General features: G+C 35.1%; 2 protein-coding genes across 2 annotated transcripts; both read right to left on the bottom strand.

The window, feature by feature from the left end:
* Window positions 4,941–5,554, bottom strand: LOC109839165 (calcineurin B-like protein 4). Its single transcript, XM_020407596.1, has 4 exons — window positions 5,482–5,554; window positions 5,330–5,382; window positions 5,156–5,236; window positions 4,941–5,057 (listed from the first exon to the last, which is right to left on the bottom strand). Exons 1-4 carry the CDS (start codon window positions 5,552–5,554, stop codon window positions 4,941–4,943), a joined length of 324 nt encoding a protein of 107 aa, XP_020263185.1.
* Window positions 5,342–6,486, bottom strand: LOC109843729 (RNA polymerase II subunit A C-terminal domain phosphatase SSU72-like). The gene is made up of 2 exons (XM_020412687.1): window positions 6,024–6,486; window positions 5,342–5,935 (listed from the first exon to the last, which is right to left on the bottom strand). The coding sequence occupies exons 1-2, from the start codon at window positions 6,188–6,190 to the stop codon at window positions 5,746–5,748; spliced, it is 357 nt and encodes a 118-aa protein (XP_020268276.1). The 5' UTR covers window positions 6,191–6,486; the 3' UTR covers window positions 5,342–5,745.

The raw sequence follows: 21,255 nt of genomic DNA, 5'->3' as shown, positions 1-21,255 counted from the left end.
TTGGTCAGTTCAATCGGGTCATGCCAATTAGTCTTTGCCCTTAAAAACTCTGCTTAACAATGAAATCTCTAGGATATTGATAACCATTGTTAGCAACCCATCGCAAATGATGGCAAGAGTTTTTACAGTGTAGATAAAATATAGTCATTACCATATCATGGAACATGTATATTACAATGGATTGTATGAATACAATCTATTTTCTTTTTTAAAAAGATCTACCTCTGCTTCCAATGTTCCTCGCAGTAAATCTCTCAGCTTGCCACCAATTTAAGCAATTACAAACATGTGATGTGGCCAACATCTAAGGAAAACAAGCAGGTACATAGTTCAATTAAATAGGAGATGAATGAAATTAACCAAATAGTTAAAGTGATTTATGGATCATGCAAAGAAAGCATAAATACATTTGTTTCCAATAGATGGAATATAAAATATTGTATTAACAAGTTTAATCAAATTTTCCATATGGGCAGTAGAGTAGATAACATACTCGAGGCTTCTATTTCGTTCTGGTGGAGGGGAGCTTAGAGTTGAAGTAGCTTCAAAAGCAATCTCCTTGTCCTTTCTTCTAACTTTAACTGGCTGTGAATTGTTTGAAATTTCATTATTGTCAACATCTTTGCATGTGAAGAGTATAAACATGAAAACAATAAAAAAATCAACTTTATATATGGGAAAATGCTAACAAAAAGTCAGGTTTGATTTGAGATTGATGAAAATGTGAGAATGAGGAACGCAAGTAGATTACTGACGAGAGAGAGAGAGAGAGAGAGAGAGAGAGAGAGAGAGAGAGAGAGAGAGAGAGAGAGAGAATCCTATGTATCAAATTATTATCTCATGATTGAAAGGAATTAACAATATTAAACATGCATGTCAAAACTCCGAACAGTAAGCAAAGATTGGTCATTGAATACCATTGCAGATTTGCAGTCCATTGATCCTCAATGATTTAATGGTAAGGATATAATAGTTTTCACCAATTTATCCTTTTAACACTTTTTTAAAAAAAGACACCTTTAATTTCACTATTAGCATATATTACAGCATATGTGTACCCGCAATATGAAATTCAATTGAAATCCTCATGGAAGGAACAAACATGAGGCTATGTAAAGGACAAGTCTCATAAACATAACTGTGAGCTCTCTCTGATTATATAATCAAACTATGGGTAGACTTTATTAGGCATGTAAGTTGAAGGAAATACATTTCCTCAGAGAGAACATAAAAAGAATTTCTTTTTAAAAAGAGTAGGAAAAGAGGAAAATATCAAGATAGTTTAATTAGGAGGTATAAGATCTATTTTTAGTACATTTATAACCAGTCATATTTTGTTGAAAAGAGGAAAATGGTAAAAGGGCAGTTAGCAAAATCCGAACAAAAATGATTTTAACATTTTCCTCTTCTCAACAAACAACAATTGACTATAAATGTATTGGAAATAGTTCTTGCACCTCCCAATTAGACTATCTTGATTTTTTCCCCTACTTTTCTCAAAAAGAAATGCATTTATGTTCTCTCTGGGAGTCTCTTTCGACTAGTTTCAAAAGGATGATTGCAAGAAATTAAAAGGTTGACGCATATTAGAATGTTTATATCATTGTTTGAGATTGCTAGTGCACCACAATTTTGAGCATGCATTACAAGTTGCTGATGGTGGGTGCAACATTCTCTAGAAATACAGCAAACACCACTATGAATTGACCGTGCACCGAGTACACTATTGTGCAAAAAAATGCTCCACATTGTTTGAAACTTGACTATTATGCACCTCAAATGTTTTCCTGACTTTGTGAACCAATTTAATGATATAATAGCAAAAGTAAATGATCCCAAACCTTTCTTTAATAAAATTTATTAGAAGTCAAACCTTTTCTTTCCAAACTCAAATCGAATTTATTCAGTGAATTACATTCCTTTCTAGATTTTATCTTCTCTCCATTTCAAACCTATCGTCATCAGAAAATAAGAATTACGTCAAAAAAGACATAAACGAAGTTCCCAACTTCATCATTTCAGGTCTGATCGTTAACTCGCGCACAGTTTTGGTTAAAAAACAATATTTCATTAACATAGCGCTGTATTGCTGAATATTACTCCCAGGTAAATAAGTTTTGGTTAAAAAACAATATTTCATTAACATAGCGCTGTATTGCTGAATATTACTCCCAGGTAAATAAATCGACTGTGACCATCTACGCAAACAATTCCCTGAATTTTGTGAGAACTGCAAGAAAAGTAGAGGTGCAAATTTCTACGATGACTGAAACATCAACTGATGTATTCTAGTTACTAATATCTATTAGTCAAGTCCAAAGTGAGCTCAGAATACAAGGACATGAAGTGTACACTTAAAGAGTAAGATAAGAAAAACAAACATTAGAGGGAAAACAGAAAAACAAAAAAGATCTGAAAGTGCCCTATTAATCCGTTATTTGCTGTAAAAAGCCACATTGAAAAAATATTTGTAGAAAAAGAAGACATCAAAATATTTGGAATTAAATAAAATTTGACTCAGGAAAAGGAGTAATACCTGCCATCCAGACCAATAATGATTACAGTATTTTGAGCTCCAAATGCAACAGTGTAGCGCGTGGCTTCTGGTAGGTGGAACTGAGCAAATGACCACTCAGAACTAAAATACTTTGGCAGCACACCTGAAATAAAAATGGATGCAAAATGAACATCTTTTTCTCACCAATAACTGCAATGTTCGGCAACAAAAGCAGCAAGCTTCGGTAATAAAAGCAGTACTAACAATAGAGATAGCATCATTAAGCTGAAAGTTTTCCCCTCCCAAAATGAAAGTGTAAAGATGATAATCCAGTGAAATTCATGAATCAGATTTGAGCAGTTGTGCACAGTTGTGCGCTTTGGTAATATAGGAATCAGTTATTTTTACAGTTTCAAAATGATTACGGAGTTGCAGTCTTCCTTAATTTGTCAAGTAATAACAGTGAAACGAACCAAAAATTTCTACACTGTTTAACTTGTTTTGTAGTAATAAATGATGACGATGACCATCACCTTGATCACATTGATCATAAGCGAGAGAATGCATTAACAAAACAGTTTGTTCCAGAGAAGCTCTAACCAAAAGAACAGTGCTATAACTCAACCAAATTCTTCTTTATGGAAACTAAATGCATGTTGATAGCCTGAGATAACTAATACTAAGGACATCCCTTACGTTCAAATGAGAAGTATATCTGAACTTTTAATTCATTATTCTTTGATCAGTTTAATAATATAATTAGTTTTAAAGTGACAAGGTCAGAATAAGTAAAATAAAATAAAATAAAATACAAAACAAAAGATTATCCACCAATGTTTTATGCAGATTTCAGACTTGCAAGCTAGATCCGAGCCAAGTACATCAGGATTCGGAATTTTGTATTAAACTAAGAATATGAAGAAGAAAAAAGCTACATTCTTTGACCATAGACTAAAAGTCAGACACTCAGAAGTTCGGTAATGTTTGACGTGTCATATGCTCATGAATGGCTACTAAAGATTTTTGTAGAGTTTGGTTCTCTCAACAACGCAGGCATATGAGAAAATTGTTCAAACTAACAAGAGTGAGAAGCAGCACTAAGAGAAAGCTACATCCGGTTAGTTAAAAGTTTTCATCTCTTTAGCACTCAACAAGCAGCCAACAGAAAGAAAAAAATAGTAAATCGCAAAGAATATGGAGTCTATATACACATTAAGGTCAATCATCAAACTGACTGACATGCTCAGGAAATACTGTGGATTAGATGAAGAAATAAAAGAAGAAAGAAACTCTTTCACAGGTTCTGAAGGCATTTTTCTTTGATTCTAAAAGAAAAACAATCAGAGGGAACAATATTCTTTACCCTTCATAAAAGATAATGATGAGCTACACAAGGCAAAGGAAAACAACATTTGGTAATTACCATTAATGGCAGTGGCATGAGCACATATCATGTTCACAATGACTATTTCCTTTACCAAATTTTAATTATTTTGATATTTATTTTGGATCACTTCATAATCATCGGAAGTTTGTGTGGGTGGGTGGGTGGTTCTGAAATTTGGCCTAAATTCAACTTTTCCTCAATTTGCAAATTATATCATTAATTTGAATGACTAATTTCAAATAACTTAAGAATTGAGTTACCTAATAATAATTTCAATGCTTTAACTTTGGTTTTCTGCAGTTTTAACTTTGATATCTCCGTTAAAAAAAAGTTTTAAGATAGTTTTGTGCAAAAGCCCCAAAGTTCATGGTGGTTTTGTGAAGTTTTCCCCTAATAAAATTATGTCAGGTCATAATGCATGATATCCTCCTCAACAAATCATACCCAAACATGAAATATCAGGCAAATCAAATGATTGACGCCCTGTTTCATTCTCGAAGAACGAAACATGTGTCCTTAACAAATCATATCCAAACATGAATTATTCAGAGATTAATATCCGTGATATTTGAATATATTTGGAACGTAGTGCACTTGTTTGATCAAGCATAAGCATGTGATTTTCCAAGGCCTAACAAGGTTTAGAGTGAATACGATGAAGAAGGCAAAAGGTTAAAGGGGGTTGCTTCAGCTATTAACAGCCTTACAAAATGCATTATGTACGTTATGTAAGATTGAATATTCACATAAAGTTCAAGGGGATTGATTTTGCTTTTGAGAACATGAAACAGTGTAGTTTATTGAAGCATTATTAACTGAGGACTCTGTTTTCATTTATTGAGAAAGGATGAGTAATAATTAAGCAACCACAAGTAACAAAACATTGTTCTAGATTTAGAAAAGTGTGTCATTGTACGTGCACATTACCAAAGAGAAATAAATAAGCACTAAATTATATTAACTTTATGAAATATTATTTGTAGAAAATAATGGGCAACAATAAGAGGCACCTTAAACTTATGCAACTTGAGGATTTAATATAGAAGGATAAAAGACTTACTTTAAGTATGGAAGAGTCATGTTATTCAGCAATGATGGATTTATATCTACAAATTCCTTCCATTCGTCCAGATCTATCTTTCCATCACCCTTCTTATCTGACTCCATGAAAGTCTGTAAAAGAAAAGCAATAATTGAAATCCTCGAAAAACCAATTGTATATGTCACTATGTTGCGGCAATAAAATGCGAACAGAAAAGACAAATCCTCACCTTATCGACTATTTGATCAACAACATCATCAGAAAGGCATAAATCTGATTCACTGAAAAGAGCCAGCACCATCTCTTTTAACTGTTGAGAGCAATAAAGAATACAAGGTTACTTTCATAGAATGACTTCATACAAAATAGAAGAAGATCACAAAGTAGCCAATTAAGATTCTACCTCGACACGTTCAATATAGCCAGTGCGCCTTAAGTCATTCAGTCTAAATGCAACTGCAACAAAGTTTTCATTTTCTCTTGAAGTTTTAATACGAAGTTTTCGTTTTGTTTTTTTATTTTAATACGAAGGAAACCTTCGCAATGTCTCCACACCGAAGCTGGAGTTCGATCTCCAACCCTTATTATCAAGTAAAACCCAGTCGTAGACGGTTACATCTCTAGGCATTTTTTCAATCCAATTTCAGCTAATACCCTTAGGTATGATTACAAAATCTGAAATTGTAATTGTCATTATCTCACAAGAGCAAGTTCTAAAAACTATCAAAGCTCGGAATTGCACACTAATTCAAATAAAAACTCCAAATTGAAACTCATATAAATCAATCAAATTCAAAACCCAATCGCAAAGTATCAGCTTTAAAACAAAACTAAAAAAATACAAAAAACAAAAACCCAGTAACCATCAACGATCGCATCAGAAACCCTATCTTCGAAACTGAGAACAACATCAAACGGGCCATCAGCAACATTATCCTGCCAGCGCTGAGGCGCTAGATTCACACTCATATTCCTCTTCAACATCGGCAAGATCCCATTACGCTTGTACCTAAAAACTCCACAAAAGTCCCAACTTTACAATGGTAAAAACAGTAAATACGAAAAAATGTAGGGGGGGAAATCGGCTTTCCACTCACAATTCAGGGTTCTTGCGGAGGAGGTCATCGTACATATTGTGATAAGGAGTTCCGAATTCGTAGACGTTGGGCTCTCGGTACGATGGACCGGGGAGCTTAACGTGTGCCCCAGTGCCGTAGGAGGAGACGTCGAAGCCATGGCGCTGGAGGAGGGAGTGGGCTTCCATGCTTCGATTCTAGTTCGACGTGCAGACCATTGCGTTGGGTTTTCTTTTGTTTGATTTCGTTGGGTTTTCTTTTGTTTTCTAGGGTTTTTTGATGAATTTGGGGGAGTGAGGTTTTGAGGAGACGGGAGACTACCATATTTTAGGGGTGATATAATTTGGGATTTGAGTTTTTTGGGATTTGGTGGGAGATTAGAGGAAACCCTGGAGGAGAGAGAAAGACGAGAGGCCGCAGGGGACTCCCGGGTTCGGCTGTCGTCGATCTACAACTTCTCTTGAAGTTTTCACTTTTCTCCGATTTCTTCTGCTTTTTTTCTTTTTCTGCCATTAGGTTTTTTTTGCTGGAGAGGGTGTTGAAGATTTTTGAAGGAGATGAATGAAAAGAGGCGATAGATACGGTAAAGGGCTTTTGATTTCTGATTTTGGAGTAACGTAAGAAAAATAATAAAAAATGATAATTCTGTTAAATTTATGATAGATGAAGGATATTTTGGGGTAGGAAAAGTTTTTCTCATACTCTCTCTTTTAAAGGTAGAATGATATGTTTTCTTATATGTAAGTCAGAAGTTCAAGTACCTTTTCATGCATAAGTGATGAGATTCTGATGACATTCATGCCCAAACTAAACACGATAAACAATAAGTTCACTACAAAAAAAATTGTATGTGTCCACACTTATATTATGACACGTACACATAAAGTATCAATTTATTTGCCAAAGATTAAATAATAGTGCCACATAAAAAATATAGCAAATTACGACACATATTTGTATTATTAGATATACAATTAAATATAATTGAAAGTGACTAATAGGGATTGTGAGAAGGTCTATTAACATGCTTAAATAATAAATCTTAGATTTTCATTATAATGATGATTAAATTTTTATGATAGTATATAAGCTAAAAGACTCCATAGTTTAGTGTACTTTGTGAATGAACGTGGGGTCCACCACGTGATGTCTAGCACCTTTTTACGGATGCTTTTTGCGGATGAGGTTGCGGATGAAATTGGCCCATGAAAGCCAATATATAAATAGGGTTATAGGGCTTGGAAAAATAAAGCGTGCGAAGGAGAGGAGGCAAAGGAACTTGGTTTTTTGTGCGGCTGCGGAACAGGTGCAAGGAGCTTTGGTTTGTTTTGTGGCTGCGGCAGAAAATCACAGCAGGGGGTGAAAACGCAGAAGCCTTTGCGGGAGAAAAACGCAGCCGTCCTTTTGAAGAAATAGATGATTTTGAGCAGCCCTTTTTTAGGGTTTTGAGCATCCTTTTGTAGAGAGATATTGTGAGGGATTTGAGAGTTTGTTTGAGGGTTTAGGTTGTGAGTGATTATAAACCCTAGTTGTAATCTCTCTCTAGTAGTAGATCTCCCCCTCCTACCCCGTGGACGTAGGCAATTTGCCGAACCACGTAAAATTGGTTGTCTCGCTATTTGTGTGATTTGTAATAGTTTTTAGGATCCCTCGATAGGTCAGTCCTAGAACTGATGAGAGGAAGAGCTGATATCTCACTTTGTTGAGATATTCGCTTCAGATTCTTGTTTCCTTAGTGAGACGTGAATTCTTATTGCGATCTGACTCTCTTGTTGTGCTGCCGAAGTGCTGCCGAAATTTTCGCTGCGCGCAACAAGTGGTATCAGAGCCCAGATTTCAGATCTAGGGTGTTTTGGATTAAGTGGGGAAAGATTCAGTTGGAAGCTTGGTTCATTGAGTTCTAGGCTTTACTGGAGATAGGATTTAAAGTTGCCGTTGGAGATCTCGCTTTCCTCGTGTGGTTAGGAGTTCTATTTGGAATCCAATCTAGGGTTCAGTGGGGTAATTTCTTATTCCTTTCAAAGTTTGAATCTTTCTTTACAATTAGGAGTTAGTTTGCAATGGGAGAAGAAGGTGAAATCAGCAAGTCGATGGTGAGTACAATACAAGTTGGTTTTCAGAATACTAAGATTAGTGTGGTGAAGTATGACGGCAAAATCAACTTTGGTTTGTGGATGAGCGACGTACAGGATGCGCTCAATGCTCAGAATTTGGAAGAGATCATCATGGTCCATTGGTTTGTGGATGAGCGACGTACAGGATGCGCTCAATGCTCAGAATTTGGAAGAGATCATCATGGTCCATGAGAAGCCACCTAAATATGATGAGGCGATATGGGAGAAGATGAATAGGAACGCGTGTGGGGTGATTAGGTCCTGTTTGGAACAGGAGCTGAAATATGATGTGATTGAGATGACGTCTGCAATGAAGATGTGGGAAATTCTCAACAATAAGTATCTCACAAAGAGCATTGAGAACAGGTTACACTTGCTACGAAGACTCTTCAGATTTCAAATGTCCAGAGGCACCTAGCTAGCGGCTCATGTGAACAACTACACTAAGTTGTTGTCGGACTTGGCGAATATTGATGAGAAGATATCGGATGAGTACAAGGCGATTATTTTGTTGGGCTCCTTACCGGATGAGGAGTATGATACCTTCGTGCTCACTTTGTTAAACGGGAGATCTTCTATCAGCTATAGTAAAGTGACTAACGCATTGACCAATTACGATTTGAGGAGGAAGGATAATGAGACTTCCCGTGCTAGCACTTCAGGCGAGGCCTTGTCGACGAGAGGTAGAAGCCCATATCCGAAAGGTGGTAATAGAGGGAGGTCAAAGTTAAGAAGCCGCCACCAATTAGCAAAGAACCAATGTGCATTTTGCAAGGAGCAGAGACATTGGAAGAGAGACTGCCCGAAGCTCAAGGAGAAAGAGAATGGCAAGAAAAAGGGCCCAAAGACCAATAAGGTGAATATTACGAAAGATGATGATTCCGATGATTCGTGCTTTTCTCTATTGATTACTCCGGAGGTGAACCATGTGGATACATCAGATTGAATGCTTGATTCCGGCGCTACTTATCATGTGACCCCTAGGCGAGACTGGTTTGCATCTTTTGAGAAAGTCGACGGGGGTGTTGTTGTCATGGGAAATGATTAATCCTGTGGTGTTTGTGGGATAGGTACCGTACGGATTAGGATGTACGATGGAGTAGTCCGTGAGTTGAAGGAGGTGAAATTTGCTCCTCAACTGAAGAAAAATCTTATCTCAGTTGGAGCTTTGGAGGCAAAGGGATTCAAGGTGACTTTCGAAAACGATGTAGCGAATGTTACTAAAGGATCATTGGTGGTGATGAGGGGAGTCCGCAATCGAAATTTGTATTATCTAAAGGGAAGCACCGAGATTGGCCAGGTTGCTTTGGCTATTTCAGAAGCGGACATGAGCAGACTTTGACACTATAGGTTGGGGCACACAGGTAAAAAGTCACTGCAGGTATTGTGCAAGCAGGGGCTATTAAAGGGAGCCAAGAGTAGGAAGATTAAGTTCTGTGAGCACTGTATTCTTGGTAAGAAGACCAATGTAAAGTTCGGGACTGCCATTCATAAGACGAGGGGCATCCTGGACTACGTGCACACAGACGTTTGGGGTCCCATCAAGACTGCATCACTTGGTGGTAGACATTGGTTCATGACTTTTGTAGATGACTATTCTAGGCGTTGTTAGGTGTACACCATGACGAAGAAGAGTGAAGTCCTAAATTTATTTGTGGAGTGGAAGAAGAGATTGGAACTGCAGACTGGGAGAAAGATCAAGGCGTTGCGATCCGACAACGGTGGTGAATATACTTCAGACCCCTTTCTGCAGCTATGTCGAGACGAGGGCATAGAAAGGCACTTCACGGTTAGTCATACACCGCAGCAAAATGGGGTGGCAGAGAGGTTGAATCGGTCTTTACTGGAGAAGATCCGATGCTTATTGTCGCAGAGTGGTTTGGAGAAGATCTTTTGGGCTGAGGCACTTACATATGCGAGCCACATCATTAATAGCCTGTCTTTATCTACGATTGAGGGGAAGACCCCTATGGAGAAGTGGTCGGGGAAGCCAGCACACGACTATGACCAGCTCAAGGTATTCAGGTGCCCTGCATTTTATCATATGAGAACTGATAAGTTGGAACCTCGAGCTAGGAAGGCCATATTTGTAGGATTCAAGCGTGGTGTCAAGGGATACAAGCTTTGAGATCCAGTTGATAAGAAGATTGTGCTGAGTAGGGACGTCATATTTGATGAGGCTTCTATCTTGAAGCTTCCCAGCTCTCATCAGGTGGAGAGCGACCCGACGGAGGAGATATCGCAAGTGGTGGAGATCGATGGAGCTCCACATTATCTAGATGGTACAATATCCATTAGAGTGCTGACTGAGGTGATGCCAGGCGAGCACGACGATAATACGAGGGATACGAGTACTGATGTGCAGGATCAGGGACCGACGGCTCAGGTTCAGGATTCGATTGCGGTTCGGAGACAGAGGAGAAACATACAGATGCTAGCACGGTATGCCGACACAGTTGCGTATGCACTTCCAGTGGAGAGTATCGATGAGTTGGTGTCTACAACATTCAGAGAGGCCGAGCAGAGTTCGGAGGCTGATTCGTGGCAGGTGGCTATGCAGGAGGAGATGGAATCTCTTCATAAGAACGACACATGGGAGCTTGTTGAGCTTCCAAAGAGGCGGAAGGCAATTGGTTGCAAGTGGGTATACACGAAGGAGGGCATTGCGGGCACTCCATTGAGGTTCAAAGCTAGGTTAGTTGCGAAGGGTTATGCATAGGAGGAAGGTATTGACTATAATGAGGTTTTCTCTCCGGTGGTGAAGCACTATTCGATTCGGATTTTGCTAGCTTTGGTGGTACAGTATGGTTTGGAGTTAGATCAGTTGGATGTAAAGACGGTATTTCTTCATGATAATCTTGATGAAGAAATATATATGACTCGGTCATTAGGATTCCGAGCTGCAGAGAAGTAAACATTAGTTTGCAGATTGAAGAAATCGCTATACGGTTTGAAACAGTCTTCTCGACAGTGATATAGGCGATTCGATGGTTTTATGATTTGTCATTCGTACACTCAGAGCCAATTTGACCCTTGCGTATATTTTCGCAAGTTGAAAAAAGGTGCGTACATTTGTTTGTTGCTCTATGTTGATGACATGTTGGTTGCCTCTATTTCCAGGTCGGCTATAGATGAGTTGAAAGTTCAGCTTTCAAATGAGTTTGAGATGAAGGACTTGGGCGAGGCGAAGCGCATTTTAGGGATGGATATCGGCAGAGACAAGAAGAAGGGCAGAATTTGTTTGACACAGGTAGCTTATTTGAAGAAGGTTCTACAACGATTCTATATTAGCATGGATACGAAGCCAGTTGGTGTACCATTGGGAGCCCATTTGAAGCTTTCAGCTGGTCTTTCACCGAAGTCAGTTGAAGATCGTGAGTTGATGTCGAAGACTCCATATGCGAGCGTGGTTGGGAGCTTAATTGATGTACGCAATGGTATGTACGAGGCCAGATTTGTCACAGGCGGTGAGCATGTTTTCGAGATACATGCATGATCCAGGAGTGGGTCATTGGGACGCTGTGAGATGGATTTTGAGGTACATTCGATGTACGCTTAATGTTGGTTTAGTTTATGAGCGGGACACTATAGGTGGACAGCTGTGCATTGGTTATGTTAATTCGGATTATGCCGGAGATTTGGATAAGCGCCGGTCTACTACGGGGTATGTGTTTACTTTGACCCGTGCGCCGGTGTGTTGGAGATGCACCTTACAGTCTACGGTGGCTTTGTCTACGACGGAGACAGAGTATATGACAGTTACAGTGGCTGCGAAGGAGGCTATTTGGCTTCGAAGACTTTTAGAGGAACTTGGTATATCGCAGAGGTCCGTCACTATTCATTATGATAGCATGAGTGCTATCTATTTGGTGAAGAATCAGGTTTTTCATGCACGGACGAAGCATATTGATGTTCGTTATCACTTCGTTTGGGATGTTCTTGAAGATGGTGATGTGGAGATTGTGAAAGTCCACACGAAGGATAATCCGGCGGATATGCTCACTAAGGTGGTTCCGAGCAATAAGTTTGATCATTGTAGAAGCTTGTTGCACATTCGTGATTGTTGAGGCCGTTGGCGGCCATTTGGGTGAACTACGTTCGGCTTGATTCCTTGGGCAAGAGGATACGTAGGCAGTCATGGTTAATTCAGCCGGTTTGGATTAGTTGATGGGGGTGAGATTGTTTGGACTCTCGTTCGGGTTCTCGACTTGTTGTGGATTGCGTTCGTACTGGACACAACAAGTGGGACATTTGATTGCTTTGGTGTCGGCTCAGTTTTGGTAAAACTTTACCGAGGTGGAGAATTGTGAATGAACGTGGGGTCCACCACGTGATGTCTAGCACCTTTTTGTGGATGCTTTTTGCGAATGAGGTTGCGGATGAAATTGGCCCATGAACGCCAATATATAAATAGGGTTATAGGGCTTGGAAAAATAAAGCGTGCGAAGGAGAGGAGGCAAAGGAACTTGGTTTTTTGTGCGGCTGCAGAACAGGTGCAAGGAGCTTTGGTTTGTTTTGTGGCTGCGGCAGAAAATCACAACAGGGGGTGAAAACGCAGAAGCCTTTGCGGGAGAAAAACACAGCCGTCCTTTTGAAGAAATATGTGATTTTGAGCAGCCCTTTTTTAGGGTTTTGAGCATCCTTTTGTAGAGAGATATTGTGAGGGATTTGAGAGTTTGTTTGAGGGTTTAGGTTGTGAGTGATTGTAAACCCTAGTTGTAATCTCTCCCTCTAGTAGTAGATCTCCCCCTCCTTACCCCGTGGACGTAGGTAATTTACCGAACCACGTAAAATTGGTTGTCTCGCTATTTGTGTGATTTGTAATAGTTTTTAGGATCCCTCGACAGGTCAGTCCTAGAACTAATGAGAGGAAGAGCCGATATCTCATTTTGTTGAGATATTCGCTTCACATTCTTGTTTCCTTGGTGAGACGGGAATTCTTATTGCGATCTGACTCTCTTGTTGTGCTGCCGAAGTGCTGCCGAAATTTTCGCTGCGTGCAACATACTTTAGGTGAGAGTAATCCTAGGATAGGTGACCTTCTGGGAAGTTACAGTATTAAATGATGATATTCTTTATAGTTTTAATGAACTGGACACAACTATATGTCACTACCCTTGACATATATATGTGTCACGAGTTTTGTGATGCTTGTATGTGTCACCACGCTCGACATATATATGTGTCATGAGTTTTGTGGCATATTCTTATATGTATAGAAAGACACGCTCAACGTATGCTCTAACCACACTTTTGATATGTATCATGTTCTATTTGTGCGACATAAAAATATGTTACATAGAGACAAAAAATATATTATAATTTATAATCTTTTTTGCAGTGTCATTAGTATTCCACTCTGCATAAAATTTCCGCAGCATTTGAATCACTATTCTGTTCATCCAGCTCCAGCAAATGATCCCAATCATACAATCGTACGAGCAAAAATTTGTTTGGAGTAAGAAAATATATTTCAAAGTAATTTATTCATGAATTGATAATTTTAATTTATATGCTAGTATCTTAATCCCACAAATGATTTGGACAGAAGCATCCAAAGAGTATGATTCTCAAACTCAAATCCCATTAGAATAAACCTTACACAAAGCAAAAAAAAAAAAACATGTACAACATGTTATTATTTTGCAAGGAGTACTTGTAGTGCCCTTTAGATTTTAGGTTAAGTACAAAAAACTCCCATGAACTTTTGGGGAGTTGCAGTAACCACCCCTCAACTTTTTAATTACACTAAATTCTCCTGATCTTTAGAAGTTGTTGCACATGACTATCATAAACTATTTTATTTCACTAAATTATAAAATTTCTCACTGTCTTCAAATTAGTACAAATTATTCTAACATCTCATGTGGCAAATATGTGCAAAAAAAGATGAAAATAATTTACTAGTCTCAAAAAATTACTTATTTTTTTCTTTTTAGTAAGAAGATTGTGTTTAAGACTTAGAAGAAATTTTTTTGACTTTTCTTTTGTGCTATGCTTACTAGGGGCACATTAGAATTGATGATACTAACACGAAGATTAAAAGATAATTTTTAATTAAGATTTAGTAAAATAAAATAGTTTACAGGGTTATATGCAATAACTCCTAATTCAGGAGTGTTTAGTAATAAAAAATGTTGTTAGGAGTTTGTTACAACTCCTAAAAAGTTCATAGAATGTTCTGTAATTGATGAATTTTAAAATACTAGTTAGATTGCACGTGTAATGCACGTGGTCGAATATTATGATTATTTAAATTGATAAAAATAGAATAAAAATAAAAGAGAAAATAAAATTTTTTTGCTGGATTGATTACCAACACAATAATTTCTCTTTCAAATGAAATATTGTCATTGTTTCCTTCAACCGAGACTATCGCCACGTGAGTTATATAAACACATTGATCTAGTACAATATCTTTGTTTATTAGTATCTTGAAGTCTTTAAAAGATGGGTGATCATTCAATTAGCAAAGGAATTTTACATATGAATTTACTTGCAATATGTCCATTAAATTTTTAGTTATGGTTTGACTCATATTCACATTAACTTTTAGTTGTGATTTCACTCATATTTACATTATATAATATTCTCGTTTAATTTTATAGCTCATTCTCAATACCATAGAAGTAAAACTAAAAGTATGAAGAATTATTTTCTTGCGAAATTAGAGCAGGAAAATTATGATATATTTCACCGTGTACTTTAAATATAAAAAAATCTCTTTGATGCAATGTCTCTATCAAATCTTATCCCAAACAATGTGAATGAAAAATGCTATTATAACTCACTTGCTTGGAGCAATTATATTGTATATAGGACATAACAATAGTCTCATGTATTTTTTGGTTTTGACTGCAAAATACGCAAGAGTGGCAGTCATGTGTATTTTATGATTTTAATTACTTTTGTAATTAATGTTCTCTAATTACACGGGACTATTAGTATCGTGTATTTTAAAGATGATTTTTATACAAAATCGACCTCTTTGTTGCCAGTATTTTAAAGTGATCTTTTTAAAAATTCTCTTAAAATAAACTGTTAATTCAAAATATGAAATGGGCAAAAAGACCTAAACATTCTAGTGATTAATTGACCCATAAATAGGAAAAAATAACAATTAGAATAAAAGTATATTTAAATTGAATCTAACAAGGCACTTCATAGAAAAAGCATGAAATGGATCCAAGAAATTATTAAAAAAGAATTAAAGAAACTAATTTAAAAAATATGAGATCGAGGGATAGAGGGAGAGAAGACCTCACCGACATGAATTTTATTTCTCTTCGAGCGTGACAACAAAATTGGTGGAGAATGAGCAATGAGAAAAGTGAACAGTATAGGTGACAAAGTGGGGCGTGCTTATATAAATAGGTTATTAAGATATTCGTCCTGAAATCTTAAATACATACATGTTAGTCCCTAATATTTTTGTAATTGCTCATTTACAATGATATTATTATTCAGTATTAAATCAAGTTTATTATATAAGATTATATACCATTATTAATAAATTATAAAGTATATATATAGAAATCTCGATGCTTATAGTCAGTAGTTGGACTCCACAAAATAGGTTAACTTTACATTGTAGTTTGCTATTGATAATACTGTTGGCAATGTCATTACCTTTGTTCTTTATCTTATTATTCATAATTTTCTGCTATAAGTCCTCTTTTGCTAGACACTCAATTGGCTATATTTTATTTTTATAATATCAAAAATTAGAATATTCTTTTCTGTTTAAAAAGTGTCGACATGATTTAAAAAAATATATATATACGTATAATAGCAATAGTATATACTTCAGTTCAACTCAAACATTGGTTTGAAGCCATTTAGAATGAGGTCTTTTTTACGCTAGAATGGTGACATAGTGATTACATAATCCAAAAGTCAAAGAAAAAATTTCTACAAAGAAAAAGTAATTTAATATGTCAAATTAACAACTAATTTATGAAATATACATGGACAGTGTAGAGAGCTATAGAAAGTAAGGTATATATCTTCATAAAATTTTTATAGTGAGTGACCAACTACAATCATCCTAATTTAAGCATAAATAATTATTATTTTGGTTACTAATTTGATACGTGTAATTATAAAATAAATCTCAAGCAAAAAATAGAAATTGAAATTGTATTATCCTGTAGGTAAATAAATAAATATAATTTAAAAGTAATAATTTAAATTATTAAGTGCTAAATATTAGCTCATGTGAGAAAGTAAAGTAATCTATGGTTTATATACCTATATAGTCAATCGATTAAACGTATTAAAATTATAATGACCACAGTTAAAATTATATGGTGGGTTCACATTAAATATAATTTATAAAAAATAATACATTAAAGTTAAAAATATTTTAACCACTATATAGATTATTTAAAAAAATTTCATGTATAAACTATACTGCCTAGGAATAGTGATGTGCACACTTAACTATAGCCTAATACATCTTAAGAACTACTTACTCTTCAATATCATTATTAATTGATGTATCTATACATTACACTAAAAACACAATAAAAATTTAGAAAACTATAAAAGAAATACCCTCTAAAGTTTTTAAAATTGTAAAAACAAACACCCTAAACTTTTATAATTTACAAATACACAAAACTATTAAAAATTACATTAAAACCAATGAACTACAAAAAATTATTAAAAATTTTTAAACTTTAGAGGGGTAATTTACAATGTAATAAACTTTAAGTTTGTTTTTTAGTAAATTTCAAATCTAAGAGATTTTTAATTAGTTATGTTCTTTTTAAAAAATTATGGGTAATATTGACAATGAAATTTTTTTCCTAAACTTATACTTTTAAAGCGAGTATAATATTTTTTTGTAAATTATTTATTTTTTAGGGGTTGCTAGTAATTTTGTATATTCATTTTAGTGTCTATAGGTTAGAAATTTTCATGGTGTTTTTTTTTTATAAATTATGAATATTATGGGGTTTTTGTAATTTTTAAACTTATAGGTCTTTTCTATAGATTGTAAATTGTTTATAGACTATTTATTACTCCTATATTTTTAATTTACTATTATAAAAAGTTTAGAGTGTTTATTGCAAATTTTATTAATTTTTGGGGGTTGTTTGTGTTATTTGTAGGTTTTTAGTGTGCTTATAGGTTTAAAATTTTTAAGGAGTTTTTTTACAAATTTTGGATTTTAGGAGTGTTTTGCATTTTTAGGCGCTGGCTAGCATATATTTTTTTAATTTTTCTACAAACTAAAATAAATAAAAGATTTAAATTATATCAAACATATCATCTTTATCCAATAACATGTTAAGTCTCATTATGGATAGGATAAATCATTTAATTATAAATTCAAAGAAGATAGAAAAATTAAAATAGATTAGGATAACAATATAATATTTAAAAAAAAGTTAAGGGTAATATTGACAATAGAAAGATTTTCCCAAACTCGTACTTTTAAAGAGAGTATGATATCTCCTATAAATCTTTACAGGTTACTTCAAGTTAGTTTCTTTTTTAGTTTTTCATTCAATTTCTTAACATTGGCTCTGCGACTAACCCAATTATATATTATAGTTTTATCCTCAATTCATTTTTTTTTCTTTTCAAAATCACAACATTTCCGGTCATTTTATGGAAAGTGGGTTAGGAAGAAAACGATGGCTGTGAAGGAAGAAGGTTTTAGCTTGTATTTTAAATGTGTTTGAGATTTAAGAAAAATATGTAACTAGAAATCCAAGTTAAGAGTTGGGTAAATATCACAAAACCCTCCTTAACTTTGGACGATTATTGCAACCTTCCTCTTAACTTTCAAAATATCAAAAAACCACCTTATACGTAGGGATTATTGCAAAAACCCCTTAACTTTTACATTTTATTAGAAAATGCTCTTTAACTTTGAGATTTTATCAAAAAAATCTAACCTAATTTTGGTGTGTTTTTGATAAAATCTCAAAGTTAAAGAGGATTTTTTTATAACCTTTAAACTTAAAAGGATTTTTTTATTTTTTAATAGTTAAGGGGCTAATAATTGTCCAGAGTTAAGGGGTTAATTTGTTTTAATGATATTTAGCCTAAAAGTTATATCTAATGGAATATTCTTTCGTTTCCATACTACAATCTAAGGCATGTTTGGTTGAATAGGAGGTATTAGAATAATAAGCAAATCAAATCTATTGCTTCCGGAATATAAAGTAGGAAGTAACGGGAAATATTACTTTTTTGTTTGTTTCGTAAATTTTTGGCTGCAGAGGAAATAATATTTCTTCCACTTCATTAACTTTTTTTATTTGGTAGCAACTATAAATATTGTTAGGAAGAGAAAAAGAGGTTTTTTCAGGAGTTTATTTAGACTATGAGAATATCCATATAATAATAATGATGTTATTCCTAAATTGACTCAATTTCAACTATTTAAGATGTACTTCCAAGCCTAAGAGGAGGAAAAAGATTCAAGAAGTAGAGATGACATGTAGGTGCCACATTAGCTTTTAAGAAAACATCAGAAATAGCTTTTTCAGATAAACAAACTTAATTTTTTTCTCTAAAGTAGCAGAAATGGGGGCTATTTTCTCTACTTCACCTACTTCATAGCAAACTTCCATGCATAGTGTATTGATTTTGAGTAACTCATAAAATTGATGCCGTGAATAGAACTTTTAGGCCCCGTTTGGCAAAGGGTTAATGAAGAGGGGTTAAAGAGAATGATTAATGTACTTAGCCCATTTGATAATCTAAGGCCCCGTTTGGCAAAGGGTTAATGAAGAGGGGTTAAAGAGAAGGATTAATGTACTTAGCCCATTTGATAATCCGAATGACTAAATTATTAACCCGTTAAATAAGTTTTATTTTAACCCTTATGATCAGTTTTAGTGTTTGAGAATAACAATGATTTTGACTATTTTCTTTATAATTAGAAGGGTTAACTCTTATTCCATCTAAATAGGAGTATTAGTAAACCCCTCATTTAACTCATTTTAACCCCTCTAGAGGGGTTAACTTAACCCTTTTATATTTTTTATGTTTGGCAAATTATGGAGGGTTAACTCACTTTAACCCTTATATAGATTTGTTGTGTTTGGCAGGTTAAAAAGGGGTTAAGTCTCCTTAACCCCTCACTTAACTCTTTGCCAAACGGTACCTAAAGGACTAAATTATTAACCCGTTAAATAAGTTTTATTTTAGCCATTGTGATCAATTTTAGTGTTTGGGAATAACAATGATTTTGACTATTTTCTTAATAATTAGAAGGGTTAACTTTTAATCCTTCTAAATAGTAGTATTAGTAAACCCCTCATTTAGAAGGGTTAACTCATTTTAATCCCTTAGGCCCCGTTTGGCAAAGGGTTAAGGAGGAGGGATTAAAGAGAAGGGTTAACTTAGTTAACCCATCGTGAAGGGTTAAAAAAATTCTAAACCCGTTTGGATATGATAGTTAAGACAATGGGTTAAGTCTTTTGTGTTTGGCAAATGAAGAGGGGTTAAGGAGATTAATCTCATAATTTTTTTAAAAAATACCACTTTCGCCCTTATTGAAAATTTATAAATAATTACCTCATCAAAAATGAAAAAATAGACAATTTGTTGTAAAGAATGACAAAAGAAGTGATAAATGCATAAATTTCATTTACCAAAACTTAAAAATTCTATGTAAATCTTATCCTCTTTGCAAATAGACAGTCTCATATCATACACATGAAAATATTTGCTAGTCATATTATGAGAGATTATCAAGAGAGAAAAAGGAGCAAAAGTTACTTAACATAGCTAGTTTGGAAATAAGATATCATTAAATGAAAAAAAGTTACATGTTTTCACCTCTCATCTTGAGAGTGAGCAGTTTCAGAAGTGAGACATCCCTCACTTTTACAAAACCATTACACCATACATGTATGTGTAAATACAAAAGGTCATGTGAGCTATATACTTTGGAGCTCTTACTAATACAAAATACACTGAAACCAAAAAGAAAATCAGTTCTCATTGCTACCTCCTCATCCGAGATCCGCATTGCAATTGACAAAATACAAAAAGGTGTCTGACACACCCTCTAGTGACCTGGGCACCCACGAAACCAGCCTTGCAACTTTGGAGAACACTCTATATCTAGGTCCAAGTTATGCCCCGGTTGCACATGATTCTCTGCTACAGTGTTTTATTGAAATGCAGGTTCATCATTTTCCATTATAAGATGGTCTGGTTCGCTACAGGGTACATTCCCATATATGCTGCCGAAATGAACACTGACATCCTCTGCAACAATTGATCCAAACCAAAAAAAAGATCCAAAATAGTGTAGAGAGAACAACTGAGAAATGCACATTGTGTTTGGCAAATGAAGAGGGGTTAAGGAGATTAATCTCATAATTTTTTTAAAAAATACCACTTTCGCCCTTATTGAAGATTTATAAATTTCCACCAAACACATCAAGCTCCATGCCCTTATTGAAGATTAATCTCATGGTTCTTAGACTTGCTAATGATATTTTTTTGAGAAAAGATTTGCTAGTCATATTAGGAGAGATTATCAAGAGAGAAAATGGAGCAAAAGTTGCATAACATAGCTAGTTTGTGTGGTTATTGTGATTTTTTTTCTTTTTTTTTTCCTCCTAACTACAAAATAGATATCATTAAATGAAAAAGTTACATGTTTTCAACTCTCATCTTGAGAGTGAGCAGTTTCAGAAGTGAGACATCCCTCACTTTTACAAAACCATTACACCATACATGTATGTGTAAATACAAAAGGTCATGTGAGCTATATATTTTGGAGCTCTTACTAATACAAAATACACTGAAACCAAAAAGAAAACCAGTTCTCATCTTGAGAGTGAGCAGTTTCAGAAGTGAGACATCCCTCACTTTTACAAAACCATTACACCATACATGTATGTGTAAATACAAAAGGTCATGTGAGCTATATACTTTGGAGCTCTTACTAATACAAAATACACTGAAACCAAAAAGAAAACCAGTTCTCATTGCTACCTCCTCATCCGAGATCCGCATTGCAATTGACAAAATACAAAAAGGTGTCTGACACACCCTCTAGTGACCTGGGCACCCACGAAACCAGCCTTGCAACTTTGGAGAACACTCTATATCTAGGTCCAAGTTATGCCCCGGTTGCACATGATTCTCTGCTACAGTGTTTT

This window comes from Asparagus officinalis, chromosome 1 (genome assembly GCF_001876935.1).
Source record: "Asparagus officinalis chromosome 1, Aspof.V1, whole genome shotgun sequence".
NCBI lineage: Eukaryota > Viridiplantae > Streptophyta > Magnoliopsida > Asparagales > Asparagaceae > Asparagus > Asparagus officinalis.
The sequence above is the reverse complement of the archived record's forward strand: the minus strand, read 5'-3'. Positions and strand labels throughout refer to the sequence as shown.